Below are 20,059 nucleotides of genomic sequence, written 5' to 3'. Positions count from 1 at the left end.
AAGAATTTATTAAACCTAAGAGACATTTGTCAAGTAGCTTGTCTAGGTTTTAACATGAATAAAAAGTACAACTGCCATAGTTTTATTTCTACACAATTATAAAGTCTGGGGTGCACATCATTGTCCACAAGGAATGTGACAGTCATAAGCAGATTTTATTATTTACAAAATAAAACCCTCCTGCTTTGGAAGTGGCCATGCAACTGAAAGAAGCAGTGGCAAATGCCAGGAAACAAAATCCCTGTAATGTGTTGTCAATACCAGATCTTCTTGAGCTGGTTTGCTTATAACTACTGAAATTTATGACAAAAAAAATCATGAGCAATTTGCATTTTTGTACTTGGCAGCAAAATTTGCACACCACAATTTTTGTTATAAATATATTTATCCATCGTGTTAGATATAAAATTTAAATGTTTACACCATTCCCAAGAGACATTGCAGCAAGTAATAATTTTGTAGAACACAAGCTTTGCACCAGAGGCAATTATTTAACATCTTAAGTAACTGCAAAATTATGTAGGGTTTGCAGTGCTCTTCAAACCACAAGCAAGAAGTTTTCTATAATACGGTCTCATTTCCTCTCCCAGAACTTCTTCCAGCCTTGCGTTTCTAAGCAGGGCATGGTCAAATCAGCAGCCTCAGAGTAACCAAGTTTATTCAGGAGGAGGCCAAGTACCCTGGGGACTGCTTCCAAAGGCAAGGCAAAGCTTAGAAGTTACTCATTGAGGAATTTTAGAAAGGATTATAAAAAGATGTTGCTCTGTTGCTTTACCACCAGACCTGAGCCATTCCACACAAGCCTGACACTGAGCAGGCTGGAACTGCATGAGATGTGACACACAGCTCTGTCACGTGCTTTTCAGTGACTGCTCCCACCCAACCTACACAAAGGGTTTGCAGGTTTGAGTCTTGAACTAGTGTGGGGAGAGGGAAAAGGAAGAGAATACCATATGTGAAAGTTTATTCTAGCAGAATTTGAGCTGTGGGCAGTTACTCCAACATCTGTCAACATCTTTGACTTTAAGTTTCCACACTAAAAATGGTTATATACACTTTATTATATTCCTTACTATTACGTAGCAAGTTTTTTGGGTACAATTCAAGATCTCTAGCATATCCAAGTCCTTAACTACCCTGTGTCAGACCAACAGATCCTAAGCAGACTGCAGCTTCCCAGTCCCACATTTCTGTGTAGCTGAAGGCTCCAACAACACCTGCAATAGGGGACACAACCACTGCCTGAACAATTACTCTGGATTAAATCCCAGAGAGCTGCTCTTGTGAGAAGGACTGATTACCTTGCAATCCAAATGGCCATTTGAAACAAACCAGTGGTTTTACAGCAGTGCTGGGGTTTTAAAGCAGCAGCTGTTGAAATAGCGAGGCAGCAGCCAAATGATATAAAACTACTGTTGCTTTCAAGAATTCAACTGACCTACTATCCTGCTTGTCAGGACAGTTCCCCCCTCAAGTATAGGCAGCCAGCAAAAATACATCCCATGGCTCCCATAAAACGACCTAAGACAGAGGAGACCTGAGAAACTTCTGCTGGCTCTCCACAGAAAGCCTGATTCCCAGTCAAACGAGGGCACACTGCTACAGCCTTGAGTTTCTGAATGAAGTTTAGCCTGAGCTTTTCTCAGCCCCAGGGCCAAGGTCAGTGGCTCAGCCCGTACCTGAAGGTGGTGCTGGTGAACAGAATCTGTTTGTGGACCCAACAGCTGAGATGCCATCTCCTGCAGCCTGGGGAGGGGTGAGAGCCCGGGTGGCACTGAGTGGGGAGCCCCCGGCCCGCAGCTCTGCCGTCAGCGGCGGCCCGACCTGCGTCTGCACATTCTTCCTTTGCAAAGTGCTGGTGGTCTCCAGGCTGGCACAGGAGCTCGAGATGGACGTAGGCAAACTCGTGACCGGCGCAGATCCCCTTTGTGCACAAGAAACAGGTCCTGCTACGTTCTCTGTTTTGACAATGGTTCCAATGGTGTGATTCAGAAGTCCGCAACTGGCTGGGGGCGTGAGGGGCCGAGGCCACGTTTGCCGATGAGACAAAACAGGTATTGTGTTCCCAGAGCCCGTGAGCCTCTGGGAGTCAGTCAACTGTGCTGAGGATTCGGATGAAACGCCATAGAAATGAGGCCCGTTCACTTTAACGTCAGAGGCTGTCGGCCCGTTCGAAGTCCCGCAAGAAGATGTCTTCTTGGATTTATCTATACAAGAGCTGCAGTTAACATCTTCCTGTGACAATGTCTGCTGGGATTGCGAGGAGCTCAAGGAATTCTGGGTGGTAATCCCTGAGGTGCAGGATGACATGGAATAGAGGGAAGGTGTGGGTGCCTTGTCAGCTGCCTGGTAAGGGTTGGCGAGTGAGCCATCTGCCACAATAACAGGCTTAATATCAGCCTTCTCTGTTTGTTCAGAGTCCCAAAGCGAAGTCATCTGCTTAGCAGATAAATGTTTCAATATGCTGCACTGGAGCGCAACAACACTACAGAGCCACTGGAAGGAAGAAAAAAGTGCAGGTTAGCTCTGGAGGCAGCAGTGCTCCAAACCTCAGCAGTTGCTCCATTGTTCACCCAGCTTGAGGACATCCAGCTGCTGACTGCTGAGATGCAGTGTGGAACTACACCATCTGCTCTGGAGCTCATCTACAATTAGGAGAAAATGTTGTCCAGAGGTACAAAACTGCAACCAAAATTATGTACTGTTTATTTCCATGCTGGAGATAGGACAGAGAGGGGCTGAGATTAAAGGAGGGAGAAGGCAGCATTTCCTCACTTACAAACTCCTCCTTCTCTTCACTTGTTAAATGCTGCAACTCTTCAGCCTTCAGTTTGCAAGCACACCTTTCACTACTTTGGGCTTCTAGCCAAACAAAATCCTCCAAGTTATTCTGCAGCATGTTGTTAAGAAATGCTGCTGTACCTCAGGTATAGGGAGTAGAAAGCTGGGGAGGAAAGCACTTTCCTTTTACACAAAGTGGAGGAAAACCAAAAGATTTATTCTATGTTTTAAGCTCCATGGTGGATGTGCACCTGCCACATAAAAAAACCTTGTCTGCGCTAAAAGAAGGACTTGATTTCTCCACTGATTGCAACTTAACATGCTCTTACACTGTGGAATCTAGCCAGAAGTTTCATACAAGATTTAAACACTCATTTGACCTTGATTTACATGTCCAATTCCATCTGCAATAAAAAGCGACCCAGAAATGGGACATTAACTTCTAAATAAACGTGTCAGAGAGCAGCCTTACATAACCAAAGCACAAAGTATTTCCCCTCAGCCACGAAATAAAGATGATGTCTAGACAGAAGGCCCTTGACTCCACTCTTAAGGCAGGAGGACTATTGCACCACTTCCATGAAGTGTCAAATGAGGAATTTTACATCTCACCTGGAAAGTCAAAGTGAAGTTTTAATGGGCAAGAGTGTCAGAGATAAGACAAGCTATCACCTTCACACACGAGCTTGAGATTGGTTTCCTAGACAACTGCTCCATCACGACTGAAATGGAAGGGGATCTTTGTACCAAAGCAACTACACACACAGAGTCCAAGCATTTGACTTCATTTACCTCCTGTTGTTCTGTCTGGCTGGCTAAGTGCTCAGTGTTCAAAAGGTGCTTCTGCAAGGGTTCCTCAGGGATCCCGTTACAGATCAGCTCGCCATCTCTAATTGCTGCAGGCGCGAGTAACGGGGGTGGAAGCCGGTATTGGGACTTTATAGCATCAGGAACCTACATGGAAGAGAAGGAAGATCACACATGAGAACAATTACTCAAGAATGACTAGTTAAACCAAGTGCCTGATCAGCACTAAACTTTGCATTTGCTGCTTTCTCACCCAAAGGAACCCTGCAGATACATTGGAAGTATCAAGGACTGAGTACTTTAAATTGATGTAGCCATGCTGAAATTAATAGGTTTTATTCCCTTAGGTCAGGCATGACTTTGGTACAACATGGTGGCTACAGCATAAGAGAAATAATGAAAAAACAGCTAAGGGAAGTCTGTATGGCAGTTTTCAGGCATCCTGGCAACAAACACAGCCCCAAATCTGACTGTAGGGCCACCTTCAGGAAGTTTTGTGTTGTACCTTCTGTGATTGTGCTAGATTTAAGTGCTTACTTGTAATGATTGACCCTTATAGTTGAAGGAAAGAGATTGTAAATCCTACAGGTAGTGACTGCTGACTCCCAGATCTCTCACCAACACAGTCATCCAGACCCCATCTTCATCCTCCTGCCCCAAGGAGTATGCTGGTTTCCCTTCCAAACTAAAACAGATGCACACATGATTTTCACCCACCACTACTTATCACACATACCTTCAGACCTTTCCTCTTCACTGACTGAAGAACTCTGCGATTTGGAGGGTGTTTCTTATGGATTCGGTTTAAGAAATCCACTTTGACAACATGCTGAGATATGGTGTCCTGGAACCGGTCAAATACTCGGCACCGATTACTCAGGGTCAAGTTCTTCTGGTTCAGCTGGGTGATCAGATAATGCCACAGGAGTTAGGGATCTGCAGGTCACTCTAAGGCACCCTAAGACTTTCATAATGCCTCGTAGGACTGGCAGTACAGCATCAGCTCAGCTTTAGACTATTTGTTTCCTGCAGCACTAACCATTTCTGTTAAAGGGCACATTGCTGGAGACGAATACAAAAGCATTTAGAGACCGACTAAGCAGCATCAATGCTCTCAGAAGCAGTTTGTCTGGGAAAAAGCTCTTTGTTTCAACCCCTTGTTTCCTGAGTATTTAAGTCTCAAGTACACTGCTTTTCCAAAAATGAAAACTCCCTCTTAGAATGAAACTTTTTTTGGATTAAGCATGCAAAGAATTACTTCCCCTATTTGTAGCACTGTGCTGCTTTATATCCCAGTTCTGGAAGCTCATCTAGATCTTAAAGAGTCCAGTCAAAAACTAGACAAGCTGTCAGTGAGCCACAATCTGAGCTGTCAGCTTCAGTTACAGGAAGAAGTTCCCCCATCTTTATATCTTATTGCAGAGAGCAGCATCATATTCCTTTGGAGAGTGTGTTGCTTGCAGCAGGAGCTTTACAAGCGTTACAGGGAGCAATAAGAGCTCAGAAGCTGTTTTACATTTGTTGTGCTCTGTCCTTTAATGGACCTGCCAGGTTCCACTCCAGCATCTGGTTACCATACTGCAATCATAGTCCTGCTTACCACCACGTGTTCTATGTGATTTGGGCACATCCATCTACCCAGAGGCATGGCAGTAAGCGGTGGCTCCAGACAATCCATGTGGAACAGGAGTGGGCAATAATCACACTGGATTAGAGGTGCCACTCTGCAACTCCTGAGAAGAGAGAGCCAAATCTTATTCCCTGTACGAAGTATAAATAGAACATTCAGGCAAGCTTGGCTGACCACTTCAGTTTAGCCTCTAGACTGTTGTTTGCACCAAAAAGTAGGATTTCTGATTTGTAACTTGATCTGTATGGACCTTCTTCAAGACTCACATGAAGCAAAAGCCTTTATTTGAAGCAAAATTCAGAGATCAAAAGGAAATTTCACATTTAGGTAATTACAAGTTTCCTTAGAGGAATCATGTGCGATGCTGGGACATGTACATCAACAAGATGTTCTCAGAACAAGTCTCAAACGCCAGAAAAACAACTACATCTGAATCCTCAGGCTTTAAAAAAGTCATTGCTCTATGACAAAGTCATCAGTTGTTCTCCACAAAAGCCCACCTGAGTCCCCATTCCACTTTGAGAAATTCACTCTGACTGGGTTTCTGAAATAAAGTTTCATTTTCACTGACATTTTGAATTGGGATTGATCTATGCATTTTTTTATGCAGTGTTACAAAACCCATCAGTATTTTGTACTGGTTTTCAGATTTACTATTTCAGTACAATATTCCTATTTGCCTTGGGCTTATAAATCTCTCAGTAGATTTCTATTTCTTAAAGGTCATCTCCTCACACACTTCCTTCACAAACCATAAACAAACATCTCCATTTACTAAACCACCATGAATTCAGAATATTTCTTTGCAGAAAAACACTGAAGACAAGATGGCTCAATCTTGTCAATCTCCAGGCAACATTTCAGAATCCTTCATAGCTGGACCTACACTGCTGTGTTAAACACCTGTTACTTAGCAAAGATGAATACTCTCCCATTTATTTAGAGGATTGTAAGTAAGTAATGAAGGAGAATGGAAAAGGAAACAGGTAATCTACTTTTTTCAGCAAGAACTTTGATCCTGAAGGCTGCAGCTAAACTGGACAACTTCCCTGGAAGAACAGTAAGTACCTGTTGCATGTGAAGCAGACCTTCACTGGCAAGGGAACCAAACCATTGTGGTCTAACTCGTGTTGTGCTTTCTTGACATTCTTTCCTGTGGTTTCTTCCTTTCTCCTCCTCTTACTAGTACCTGGAAAGGAAATTTTAAAAAGCTTTGGGTTATCAACATAGCAGAGATTTGCCTTCTGGGAGATACATATAATTATCTCAAAAGTCAAAGATTGCTGCTTAAGGAACCTCTGTCAACCACTAAATCTAGCCTTAAGTGACAGAGACTGTCTTTAAAGGCAGATATATTTCATACTTAGTAATTTCAGTGACATCTTATACATTTAGTTACACTTTGTTACTATATTATTGCATCATAAATCAAAAATCAAGTGTTTTGACAATTGATTTTTTTTCATATTGATGGTCTAGACCAAGGTGAGAACAACAAGCATCTGCCACAAGTCCTGATGGACACGGTGTGTAGCTGCAGTGTCCCCACAGCTCAGATTTGAAAGGCACCTGCTGTTAGGCAGCTGGAGGAGAGCCTGAGGCACCCTCTGCTTTCACCAGTGAGCACCACTGGAGCCACAACTATCGAGAGAGAAGAGCTAAGAGGGCAGCAGGATGCAACTGCAGACATCTTCACTACCAGACAAGGCCCTGCTCACCTGGAAGTGCTGTGGTGCAGGTCAGTTCGTTCGGCAGCTGGAACTGCGTTGGGTTCCTTTCCATGGCAGCAGCAATAAGAAGCTCAAAGGGTCGCTTCAGCTGGGGCTGCCCACAGTCCATTTCTGCAATGGCAGAGTCATCATCCACGTCAATTATGTCCTCATCGACATCATTCTGTTCTGAGTTGGGGGTCTCGGTGCTGGCATTGGATGTGGGAGTGCCAGGCCGGCTCGCTCTCCTTTCCAAGATCCTGGCATGCGCATTAGCCCTGATGCTGCTGCTAGACCTGTCCAACAGGTCTGCGTCACTGGTGGGGGAGGTGGTCCTTTTCCCAGATTTGTCCACCAATCCATTTACCTGCCCCAGCTCTTTCTTCTGTTCTCGCTTCTGCACGACATGAATAGGCAGGCTTATCATGGAGGCCACAAACAAAGCACATCAACCTTGATAAATATGTGACTGAAGACAAACAGCATCTGAAAACGCTTGAGCCACTCACTACAACTTCCCCCTTGAAGTCATTAGGGCCTTGATCAAGAACAGTCTGATGGTAGCTAAGGCACAGGTGACAGAACAGCTGAAGAGAACCAAGCATGGGGAAGAACATTACCATGTGTCTCTCCTTTCAGGGTAGCTATACTTGAATCCAGATCAGGACAGCATTTCACAGCATCTAGTCCTAAACACTTGACAAATCAGACAACTGTTTACTTTGCTACCAACACTGAAAAACTCCACAGCAGACTGTTCACTGTTGATGCATTTTACTAACCCTGGTACTGCATACAAACCCATCAGGGGCTGAGAAGGTCAGCTTGAGAATACAAGCACAACATACTAACAACACTCTGCTATCTCCTGATGGCAGGAATCTTGAACAAGGTGCAGCAGAGGAAAACTATAGACTGCCATCACCACAAGATCCATTTTGGAACAGGGAGATGCTGCATGGCCTGGGATGGACAACTGTGCATGCTCCAGTGCTTGACAGCATCACCTATATGGAGGAACCAATCTACTCCATCACTAGCACAGTCTGCAAAGGGAGAAAAGTGTTTTCAGGCTATTTTTAATATAGAAAAGTTGAGGATTTTCTCCTTTTCTCTCTCTTTTTACTTTATTATTTGTTTTTTGATTTGTGACCTTCATTTCTATTGTTGGCAGACGGCTGAACAGTACCCTGGAAACATAACAAGGCAATCACTTGAGGAACAAAAGGCTGAGCACACAGTTTTCTTCCAATCTGTTTTGGGTGTCACTTCAAGGGAACAGTTGCTAGATAGCTTGGTGTGGTTTCTAAACCCTCTGCTACGCAGCCTTACGTGGCCACAGCAATAAGATGTTTACATTGTGCAAGACAGCTTCCTGGAGAAAGAGCATCAAGGCACAAAAAAATCTACAATCTTGCCCAATCATCTCCTCCCCATCCTGTTCAACAGCCCAGGAAATCATAACTCACTGTGATTTCACCCTCTGCTGATGTATAACTGCTGTGAAGTCACTCTTCTAAAAAACACGTATTAACTAGAATCACAGCTCTGATGGCAAAGTTATATTAACGTGACTCCTGTTCTGCCTATAGACAGCTCACCTCCTCAAGCACAGAAGCCATTTCCATTTCCTCTGTGCCTCAGCTCTCCCTCCTTTCCAGAAATGGGGGGAAGGAAAATAGTTTAAAACACACAGACTGACAAGAAGGTATCATGCACTTCAGTTTTACCTCATAGTAGTGAGGTTGAAATATTGTGGGTCTCACCAAGACCCCTTAGGTTTCTTTATGCCCTTTCCTAACAAAGCCCTTTGCAAATGTGAGCACAAAGAAGCAGCTCTGGCTGTCTAAGTACACACGAAGGGAGAGGCAGGTATAAAGCACAGGATTCAGGTTTCAAATGGCCAGTTGGAAGGGCAGGGATTGTATCTGTTCTGAGAGCTTTACCTTGCGGCGCACGGTACAGCGGTGGCACATCCACTCCCCCGGAGGCAGCATCTCCTCGCTGAGCGGAGGGTTGCTACAAGAGAAACACAAAGCAAAGCTTTACTATTATTTACTGTCATTTCTGGAACTCTTCTCACGTACACAGCCAGAGTCAGGGTAGCTCTGCAGTTCCGCTCCCAGGCACTTCCTTTTATTTATGGTGAAGCTCCCTGGATTCGCTCTCCCATACATCCACTTAGCCAGACACCTCCAAGAAGCCAGTCTTCCATGACACCCATCTCAGCTCCACGGTTTCAGAGCACTCTCAGACTTGAACAACAAAGATAAATGCAAGATTCACTGGTGTGCCACACACATACCTCCCCCCTACCTCAAACACCACACCTCCTTAAATAACTTGATTACTCCATGTGAGACAACGCAGACTCCCGTGCAGCAAGCACAGTCATACATGCAGGCATTTCCATCCCTTGGATTTGCAGTGAGTCCAACTAAACGAGCTGCCATGAGGTCTACCCACCACCTCCCATGTACTCCATCCCTGGGCACACTTAGTTAATGGTGGAAACCACCTTCTATCTTAAGACAACCCAAATACTCTTGAAAGTGTCACCATATACAGCTTGCCTTGGCTACGAAGCACGGGATACATCCTACTCACATGGATCTGCACTTACTATAAAAGCTGTATCACAGTGAAATGACATTCTCATTTTGGTGCTAGAAATAAACCAAAGTAAATTAGACGAAGGAGTAAGGAGGACTATTTTGAGAAACACTTTTCCTCAGTAAAAGGCAGAGCAGCATATGTTAGATGATACACTTTCCTTACAGATCCTACTACTAACTCAAATACTTTCCAACACCTCTTTATCATTAAGATTTGTTATTTGAGCAAACTGCTGACTGCGGCAGGGAAAATGTACCTGCTGGCAAAAAGCAGCTGTTTACCACGGAGTGTGGCTTAAGTGAATACTTTAAGTTTCTCCTGACTTTTGCTAAAGGCAGCTGCCTAGCAGGTCTTCTCTCTTGTGCTGAACACACAGATGCACTACCACAGGATCTGGAAGGTCAGTTTCCCACTGACTGGAAACAGATTTCAAGAATCTGCTGGGACTGACTGGGTTACAAGGGGATCAAGAAGTACAGTAGCTTATAAGACTGGCCCAAGAAAGCCACACAAGCATGAAAAGCTAGACTGTGGCTCATGGCAGGAGTCTTTATACTGTTTATTGCATACAAATATCAAACCAAATCTGAATTAAGCTTTCCAGACTCCAGCCCTGACAAGCCAGGGAGGATAAGATGCATAGTTGCTGGCCAGGAAGAGCTGTGCTTTGCAGCAAAGGGAGAGGCTGTCTTCCTTGAGAATCTTGCTCCTAGCACAGGGAAATGGCACAGGATCCCAGCCCAGGCTCCCAAGCCTGGACTGTGAAAACAAACACACTTCCTTTGTTTAAACAGAGTCCCGGCGAGCCTTGCCCCGAGCTCGCCCGCGTGCCAGCGACTGCCTCTGCAGGTACTGCAGCCATCCGGGGTCACGCTCCCTCTTGCAACACTGTGCCTGGAAAACTGAAGGAAGAACACAGCAAGAACCAAGCTGGTAATAACCTCAGCATTTCTGGTGTCAGGCTCTGGGGAATTCAGTAGAGCCAACACATCTGGCAGCCATTTTGAGGAGGAGTGCAGGGTTTCAGAGGCCTCCGTGTTCCAGGCGCTCCAGAAACGCAGCGCTCTGCATATATGCACTGACATACCTGCAGCTTATGTTTCTCATTTCCTGGAGGGCTTGGATGAACAAGAGATCAGGCTCTAGTTGAGAGCACCAAAGCCTCCACTACTGGCTGCTTCACCTCAAATGCTTGGATGAAGCAGTAACTCCCTGCCCCAAACTAATCTTTTGCTAACAGAAGCAAGGAAAGGGGGTGGAAGGAGGAGAGTAACAAATGATCCCCATGTGCTTGCTGCAGCATAAATCCAAGCTGAATCCTAAGGTGCATGCTACAATAGCTCAGGTTTTACTCCTGCTAGAAAACTAGCTCTTAGATCTGCATCTACAGCAAGAACAGATTCATCTGGCCCATTCCCCTCTCCCCTCCCAACACCCCAAGGCAAAAAAACCACAGACTTTGATTTGTTCCTAGTGAAATTTCACCCTCTGAAGCTCCTGACGAGCGTGCCTGAACTGCTGGGAACATGTCTGCCCCATTCCGACGTGCGGTGTGCCAGGGATCCACGCGCTGCCAGATGCCTCTGGTTATTTGTTTTAACTGTTACCTCAATCTTACACATTTTACAATGAAACAATTAATACCATGGTGAACCTTGAGAGACGCCTGGAAGAGTCAGAACAGGTTTCTTCTGCAAGCATGTATGTTATTGTCCCATTTGCTGGGTTTGAACCATGAAATGCTACATATGCTGTACTATTAAAGAAGCATTTTAATGAATGCTGCTACCCGAAGGCCTGTGGAAGGAGGTGGAAAGATTTGTTTCAGAGCAGCAGAAAGGTTTCAGCGCTCAGACAAGCCTCCTGAGGTTTTCTGCTCACTGTCAGGGCCTAGCTGCGATAGCAAGTGTATTAAAAGACTGATTCTGCCTCTCCTGGTTAATGAACTGTTCATCAAGGCAGCTCACCATGCTAACAAAGACTGATGAAGGCTGCTCCTGCACTGCTGGCCTCGCAGCAAGCAGAGAGCATTGCCTGGGTCTCAGCAGAAAGCCAGGGAAGCGCTAAAGAATGCTGTTTTAATTGACTAGGTATGACCACATTCTTCAACCTTTTACTGTAAGCATAAAAGAAACTGATTTTTAAATCTGAGCAAGATACTTGATCTTCATAAGCAAGGTAAGAATTAGCACTTTGGCAGGAGCACCACGGCCCTTTTCTCTCTATCTTTCAGGGGTTCATTAGCATGCACAGCTCCAGCCACCAGTGTTTGCTGCCAACAGGACCTGGAATTGTACAGCTCCCACTTTATCTTCGGTTACAACACATCTCCTTTCAACTGTACACCAGTCAGTTGTGCTTTTCAGTACAATTTCACTAACCCTTCATTTCAGAAAGTTTCCCCTTCTGTCATCACAGACAAGAGTGGTGGCCTCTGCTGTTTACCTGGGGGGTTTGGCATGACCCAAATCAAACCTGCCTAGCAGAATGTGTTTCTGCATTTAAGACAAAGACAGCTCTGAAAAACACAGACTAACTTAAAAATACCTGGAAGACTAGCTCATAAAAAGCCTTTGAAAATTAAAGGAGATGTTTATCACTGCCTAGTCAAAAACCACAACACTGAGTATGAAGTCACTTGCCATGTAATATCTGTCTCATGGCTTTTTCTGAAAAAGTTAAGTATCTCCTCAAATTCCTGTCTGGTGTGTCATCAAGCATTGCTCTGCCATGGTCAGAACACAATGCTATATCCCTTAAATAAAACCTAAATGACTATGACAAAAAAAAAAAAAAAATCTTCAAGAGCAGATTAGGAGTTTTTATCAAGCAAACAATAGCATGAAGCCACTTAGCTTTTCAATTTCACACTCTGGGGCTCTCATACATCAGAAGCCTGTTGTCAAGTCTAAATCCCGTAATTACTCCTCACTTTGCTGACCTCAATAAATAGATAAACAAGTGCTCCAAGGAATGGCACCTTCTCCAATACAAACTGGGCCGTAGCTCTCAAAGGAAGCAGTTATAAGCAGACCTGAGGTTATTTACACACTGCATTCCTGGCCATCTTGCGTCAAAGGCAGGTTGACACTACTTTTGGACCCACCAGGATACAGCCAGCTACCAGCTGGGATAATGGTGGCAGGAAAACAAACCATGCCTGGTGAAGCTTTCTTCAATAACTTGCCTTTCACGTCAGTTGTTTTCAACAATCGGACTTAAATATTTTTTTTCTGCGCAGAGGGAAAATATTAACACTGTGAAAAAATGCAGGCAAACACATTTTTTCCTTTTCAGGAAACTTAATTAACTGACCAAGACTCAATGACAGGATGATAATGAAGGATGCTAGATATGTTTGCCAGATAAAGGAAGAAGGCTTTCGGCTCTTCTATGGGACTCCTATTTATCCCTATGATGGATAGAGCTACAGCTGTTCTACCAGCTTCATAAAGAACAAGGCTCCCTGGCTTCCTACAGCAGGGCCTCAATGGCAGCTAAAACAAACCAGGAAACCAACCTCACTGTCAGGGCATTACAAGAGCCCCATTGAGAAACAGGGAAAGTTGCATCATTTACAAATTCAGCTTTTTGGAACATTTTTACTGTGCCCAAGTTATACACTTCTGCTCACAGCTGCTCCCAAACCCGGCTGGAGGAGGACACCTGGAAGCCTGAGCCTCTACCTTGGACAGAATAAAACCACACCAGACAAGCCAACAGCTGCAGCCTGCGGCAAGTTCCTCCCCACTGCAACTCCCTTATCTTCCTCTTTTACTCTTGCATCAACACAAAGCTTCTGAAGACAGAAGTCAGATTTCAATTACCTTAGAGGTAAAGCTATCAGCTCTCTCCTCTCCCCCACTGTTATTCCTTAAATTATACAGTGAAGTCTCCAAGTTCTGCTCATTAACATGGATAAATTGTGACACTCAGCTGTACAAGAACAACCTTCCTGAAAAAGTCAAAGATTTCTCAAGCAACAATGAAGAGACCACCAAACTTCAGATAAGCCCAGCATAATTTTTGCTCTTTATAGACCTCTAAGCATGACTTGATCACATTAAAACTAAGTTTCAGCAATTTTCTGGCCTCAATTAGGCTTACATTGTTTATAAGCTACCTATTTTATGCCAGCAGCACAATTCACATTAACTATAGAGCATCACTCGCTATACTTCTACCTGTGGTGCAACAACTCCTGAGGGAACCTGTGAAAAAAGCTTGACAGAAGGCAGCATAACTTTGTTTACACTGAAATGAAAGTCTTGAGTGTGGACATAAGTTCTAAATTAGTAACATCCAGCAAGGACTCCTGGACACCACCAAACAGGTCAGGACATGATTATTTTGGCTGCCACTATGCAAGGAAGGGAACCAAAATGACCGTTTCACAGGTCACCAATTATCCCATCATCTGGAATGCTGCATCTGCTTAGCATGCATCTTCCCAACAGCATGGGCAGAGTGGAAATAGGGCTTCAGCAACAGACAGAAAACAGAAGCAGTGTTAAAACACCATTATAAGGGCAGACAGTGAGGAACACGGCGTATCCAAGGAAAAAATAAAGGTACAGTACACTGTCTACATGATGCTACAAGAGTGGAGGAAGACTTGGACTCTTAAAAGGTTTATGTAGCAACATTGCTGGGTATGCCAGATCCCAAAATTTCCTTCAGTGTGCTTATTTTTACCATCTAGACCTGCCAGTGTTCAACATTTCATGGGCTTGGCCAGCAGTCCCAGCCTCTGGCAGCAGCACCACCATGCTCCTAAGAACCAGGTACCATTTCATGAGTATATCATAAATTTTGTGAGTATTCTGTGAATTTCAATGCAAATGAACTTATTTACTTGAATCCATCAAACCACTCCTGCTACTACCATTCTGGGAAGAGAAACTCACGGAAGCAGGTATTTATCTACCTTACCTCAGCTCCCTTCCTGCCTTCACTGGGGGGTCCTGCCTCCTCCCTGTGCCCTCGTGCAATCCTGAGGTTCATGGAGAATCTGGGAAGTTTCCTCCAAGGCATGAAGTAGAACTTTTTTGCCTCCAACCTGACAAGCAGGACAGTCCAATAAACTGGATAAGCTGCATGTAAACATGTGATCACCTGATGTAATTAGTTACTTCTATTTATAGAAAGAACCTGGCTCACAGAGACCATTCCCTAGACAACCTGTTAGTTATTACCTTCATTAATGTCCAGCTGACAAAAAACTAAAGGAAGTATTGTTTTTTAAGATATCAAATTTCCACACATAGGTAAACATATATATATATATATATATATATATATATATATATATATGCATTAAAAAGTGTACAATACCACCAGAACTGCAGTGAGATTTTTTAATTATTATTTTTTAATTAGTTTGACTGGTTATGAACTCTGGTATTTGAGACATATTTGCCTAGGAACCATCCAGCTTTGTATTTATAAGCAGAAACCATGGAAATCGATAGGAAGAATTGCTAACTTTGAAAAATGTGGGTCAGACACAGAAATTCAGACATTTTGTACATCCTGACTTCTGTTTCTTTCCCAGGCATCACTCATGCCTGTGCTGCAGACAATAGTAACAATAGCCTGAATTCAATGTCCAGGTTCATTATTAAGTGTTCAGGTCTTTACAGCACCATCTTCTTAACAGATTAGAAGTCATCATCTCAAAGCAGGATGACACATAGGGCAGCATCAGGGAAAAGAAAGAAGGCTGAGGAACAACACAGCCCTGGTGAGAATCACTTCATCCAATTCTGTCTTTAAAGAACAATAAATGAAGAGACATCTCTGGTGGGAAAAAAATAATCAAAACACAGGTCTGAGAGGTTTCTGAGAAGTGAACACATTCAGCCCCAGCCATACTGAACGTGTTCAAAGGAGACAGGGGTGAAAGGACAGCTGCAATAAGGTGGAAAAAAGGAAAGCAGCACATCAGAAGAGGATGAAGGGCAGACCCATAAAAGCAAAATCATGAAATTGTCTTCACACAGGCACAAGTGAAGTGCAATTCTGACATCTACATGTGGACTAGGCTTTCCCAAGAACACTGGGGAAGAGAGAAAAAAAGAGCAGATACAGAAATATCCACAAAAAAAAAACCAACAAAAAAAACCCCACAAACCCTTAGAGAAGGGCATACATTCTTTTCTGCCTTTTCTAGATCACCTTCACATCTTGCTCCTGTTGCTATTCTAGACGGAGATCACTGGGAAGTTCACATGATGCCGTGCCCAAAGTCAGAGGCTGTACAGGCAGGTGTTTCACACCAATCACTAGTGCTTGCCAGAAATTCAGCATGGGGTTTTCAGCCTGCTAAATTGTATCCTCAGGCCAGTGCTTTCTGCAGGGTTCAAAGTCGGTAATCTCCAGCTCCATCTAGTTTGCTTCCAGTGATCGTGCAAAGCAGACGTCAGCAGAAATGTGTTAGAGTTGGGTTCAGGCACTCGATTCCCCCCAGCTGGCTGAGATGCTCTTTGCCTTTTGTGCTCAAGATCTGATACACCAACAGGAAGAATGATTTATACAACTTTTTTTTCTTTCCCCCCCTTCATTTTTGGCTACCGGGAACATTTACTCCATACCCTGAAAAGGTATGTGATTGCATTTCAGCTGGTATCTGTCAACCCCTTTATTAAAGGGAAGCCACAGCACTATTTTTACTCAGCTTACAGAGTTACTGGATACTGCAGTGTTCCTTCGAGGAAGCTGGGCAGACATCTAGCGAGCAGTGGAGCTGGAGACAGCACAAATCGATTACTATAGGAAGGAAAAGCCAGCTCTGACAATCTGTGTCACAAAAATCACAAGTCTAGCCAGTAACCTGACGTGGCAAGATGCTTTTTGCTTACACTCACTTCTTTCATACCCCTGTAACAAAGCCATGTTATATCCCCAGATACATTTGCATTTTCACAAGTCCAAGAGAACTTCCTGACTGGTTTAAAAAAAACAAAACGGGTACATCCTTCTCACATGATTTATATTCCAACAGACAGCACTTCCTAAATATTCAGACTGTCACATTTGCTTTCAGGGAGATACACCTCTTTCTTACTCTGGAAGTAACTGCTCCCTTTCTTCACAGCAGATTCCTACTATTTGCTACTGACTCAAGGATTAAGAAAGGCTGCAGAGCACAGGAAAAACTCAAGAACCTGACACATACCAGTGAGTCAGTCTAGCAACAAAAGCAGTTTAACATGCACTGCTGTGGGTCAATAAACGGAAGAATTTATGTTAGTGTTGAAAAACTGTTTCAGTATCGATGCTACAATTGAAATTTCAAATTGACTCTGTCTTACACAGGGAAACACAGGAACACCTGCTCTCCTGCAGGTGTTCCTCACACCACCACAACAGCACCTACGACACAAAAAATGGTTCTTTTTAAGGCGGGGGGAGAAATGCCTGTTTGGTCCTGATTCTAACTAAAAATACACAATTGTGTCACTGACAACTGCACAGAGGCACTCCCCACCTGGGGTGTCCTTCACACCCGCGGTAAGAGGAGTGCAGCCGGATGTCAGACATGCCAATTACCACTGCTTCCCTTTTACTACCCCACCTAAACAACACCGTGAAATGGAGAGAGAGGAGAGAGAGGGAAGAATTATGAGCTTTATAAGATCTTGTGCAATAAACACAGTAGTCCCCCATTCCCAACTATCAGATCTGCTGGCGGCAGTACAATTTTAACAACACTGAGCATGTATGTGATAAAAAGGCATAAGGCGAGCTAAAAGAAGGTGAATATATTTACAAGATAGTGCCAAGATCTCCATAACAAACAGTCATTAGCAGATTAGTATTATGAATCTAATCCAATTAAGAATTTCCTTTGCAAATGCCTGGAGGAGCTGGAATTCCTCTGGGAAGACCTTTCCATGTTGTGAAAGGCTCCCATGAGTCATGCCTGCAGGCTGACATACCAGGAAAGACCAGCTCTGGAGCAGCAGGAACAAAGCAGTGAACCCCACCTCGAAACAAACCGCTGCAGCATCCTGCTCCTGAGGAATCAACTCAAAAATGGATCTCACAGTGTCACAAAAAAAAAAGAATTCTTAGTTCCACAAGTCGAGGTCAACATAAAACTGGCACTTTCCTAAGCCAAGGTACTAAACCACAGAGAGTTTTCCTTGTTCACAGTCTCCCACTGTGCCATTTTAAACAGCTTTGGAACAATGCAGGTGCTTGATGTAACACCAGTCCATGCAGCAGCCACGTCTGAAGGCAAAGCCTAAGTTAAGTAGTTAAACATCTCCCTCCTCGACTTCGAATCCTTGACTTTAGAATCCCAAAACCACACTCCTATCGCTCCACACTGATGTTGGGAACTGCAGCAGAGACCCACAGCTTGATCCAAATCCCCAATTCTTGCCCACAGTGCAAAATCTGCTCACACTCAGTTTAACACGAGCAACATCCACACACACAGGTGAGAGTGGTGGTTTGCAAGTCACCCAATCATGAGTTCATCAAATTCTTACTGTGAATGATTTGCTGAAGCCCTCAGCTGAAGTTCACAGATTTTAGGCTGACCTAATCTGCCTTTGCAGGGAGAGATTTAGGACAAAATAAGGAGAGTGAAAAATCTCATTGGTACAACTTGGCTGAGCAGAGCTGCCAAGACTGATCATGTTACCACATCTGCAGGCGCACACGCAGTGACCCTCTGCTGCCAGAAACCCAGCCAGGGCAATCACTTCCTCCTGCCTCAGGATCTAGCCTAGGCTGGCCCCAAGGCTCCCAAAATATCAGAACCAGAGATACATAAAAACAAAAGTTGGAGTTTTCTTAAAAGCACATACTTAACCCAGTATTGTTTTAACAAAGTATCAGTTAAGGTAGATACATTTAAATGTTGGGAACAGAACAGCTTACTCTGACCTTCAACATGCAACTACATAAACATTAAAGTAGGGGGCTGCCAGTCATTTACTGTTAAAAAAACCCAAACAAACAGAAAGCCTCATAATAAAAACTTCCTGCACTTAAAACTACAAGCTTTTTTGAAGCCGTGATATAATTTGATATACTGAAACCCTGTTCCTAGCCACTATTAGGTAGGAAGTTTGCCTCTCCAGCACCTTCCTGGACATCCTGCTACTCCTTGAGGCAGGAGACACTTCAAACCAATCTAATATTCACCTGAACCACCAAAGGCAGCCCAAGATGACCATTAAGGGAAGGATTAACGGAGACAATAGACTGGCCATTGTTTTGCTCCACTCACAGACTGCATATTCATGTGAAAACCCAAAGCTAGAACAAATGCCAAAGATAAAGCAGGGCATTTTAGACCGAATAAGGTGGGGAAAGAGTTATGATGTCCTACCAGCCAAACACAACTTTTTTTCCATTCTTTGTTCGAAGCACTAAAACAATGTGACTCATAGAAAATACCAAAACTCTAGTTTAGCTTCCTCTCCTGCACTTTGCAGCTCTGTTACTCCCGTTCTTCAACACCAGCACTTGGGTGAAGACTGCCAAATCAGAGGGGAAATGAGCCAAACACTGCAAACACAAACACAAGGAGGGGTTGCAAAAAGTTTGATGGAGGTAACAGGCCCTGGTAAGGACAAAACACACTTCTCCCAGCACAGCAGTGAGGAAGCCCAGCTACGAGGAACCTTTTTTGCTGGGCAGTGCCACAAAACTGGTACTGTGGTTTACATAACTGGTCAGCTTTAAGGGACTGAGATCACTCTGCCATGCCAGCAGAGCTGCACAGCCAGCGGCGTGAGATTTTACAAGAGGGACTTGAACCGCAGCATTCAGTGAGGTTTGTGCTTTTGGGCTCTTCCAACCAGAAACTCGGGCAGGGAGACTTTAAAAAAAAAAACAAAAAGAGAAAGAAAAAAAACAAACACAAAACTGTTCTCTGTCGGTTCTCTCTCCTGTTGTCACTCCCCTCCCCCAGCTTGTTAACTAAACTTTTCCTCTCCCGGGGATCTTTCTAATCCTTCGTAATGAATTTGCAACATCAGTCACTTTGCAAACCCGCTTCAATGTGAATCAAGTTCACTACAAGCTCAAGAAAACACAGGGAATTCTAACAATCACATTGCCAGGAGGAGGATATAAACGGGAAAGAATAGAAGTAGCACTGGAAAATTGGTTTTCAATCATGTAAAGAAGGAGTGTGCACCATCCCTGGGGGCCTGGGCTAAGGCAGAACATCAGGCTGGCAATACACTGTTACCCAAAGCAGCAGACTATGAGCAAACAGCAGAAAAACACCAACTTCAGAGCTAAAAATCCCACGTCCTGTTTTCAAGAATTACTAGGGACCCAAAAAACCTCTCTCTTTCAATTCAAACCTGAAGAGAGTCACCTGACTGTGATATTAATCCAAGTATGTTGAAACTAAGTATCTGGCAGGGATTTCACACTTCCCTGTATCCCTCCCACCAGGCCAGTTTATCTGCAGCCAGGCTGGAATCCTCCAGACCCACTGCCTCTTGGAGCACCCATAGCAGCTTTACACTCAACTAGTGACTCCAAA

The 20,059-nt window shown here is 44.0% G+C and overlaps 1 protein-coding gene across 1 annotated transcript in view; it reads right to left on the bottom strand.

Annotated features, from left to right (window-relative positions):
- PHF12 (PHD finger protein 12) overlaps positions 1-20,059 on the bottom strand; it is a 32,176-nt gene that overhangs the window by 8,173 nt on the left and 3,944 nt on the right. The window contains exons 3-9 of the mRNA XM_056506646.1: positions 8,874-8,946; positions 6,937-7,324; positions 6,287-6,407; positions 5,189-5,321; positions 4,325-4,489; positions 3,574-3,735; positions 1,680-2,496 (exon numbers count right to left, since the gene is read on the bottom strand). Coding sequence (XP_056362621.1) covers positions 1,680-2,496; positions 3,574-3,735; positions 4,325-4,489; positions 5,189-5,321; positions 6,287-6,407; positions 6,937-7,324; positions 8,874-8,946 — 1,859 coding nt within the window. The remainder of the gene's footprint in view (positions 1-1,679; positions 2,497-3,573; positions 3,736-4,324; positions 4,490-5,188; positions 5,322-6,286; positions 6,408-6,936; positions 7,325-8,873; positions 8,947-20,059) is intronic.

This window comes from Oenanthe melanoleuca, chromosome 19, assembly GCF_029582105.1.
Source record: "Oenanthe melanoleuca isolate GR-GAL-2019-014 chromosome 19, OMel1.0, whole genome shotgun sequence".
NCBI classification, from domain to species: Eukaryota; Metazoa; Chordata; class Aves; order Passeriformes; family Muscicapidae; genus Oenanthe; species Oenanthe melanoleuca.
Note: the sequence above shows the minus strand (reverse complement) of the source record. Positions and strands in the feature narration are given on the sequence as shown.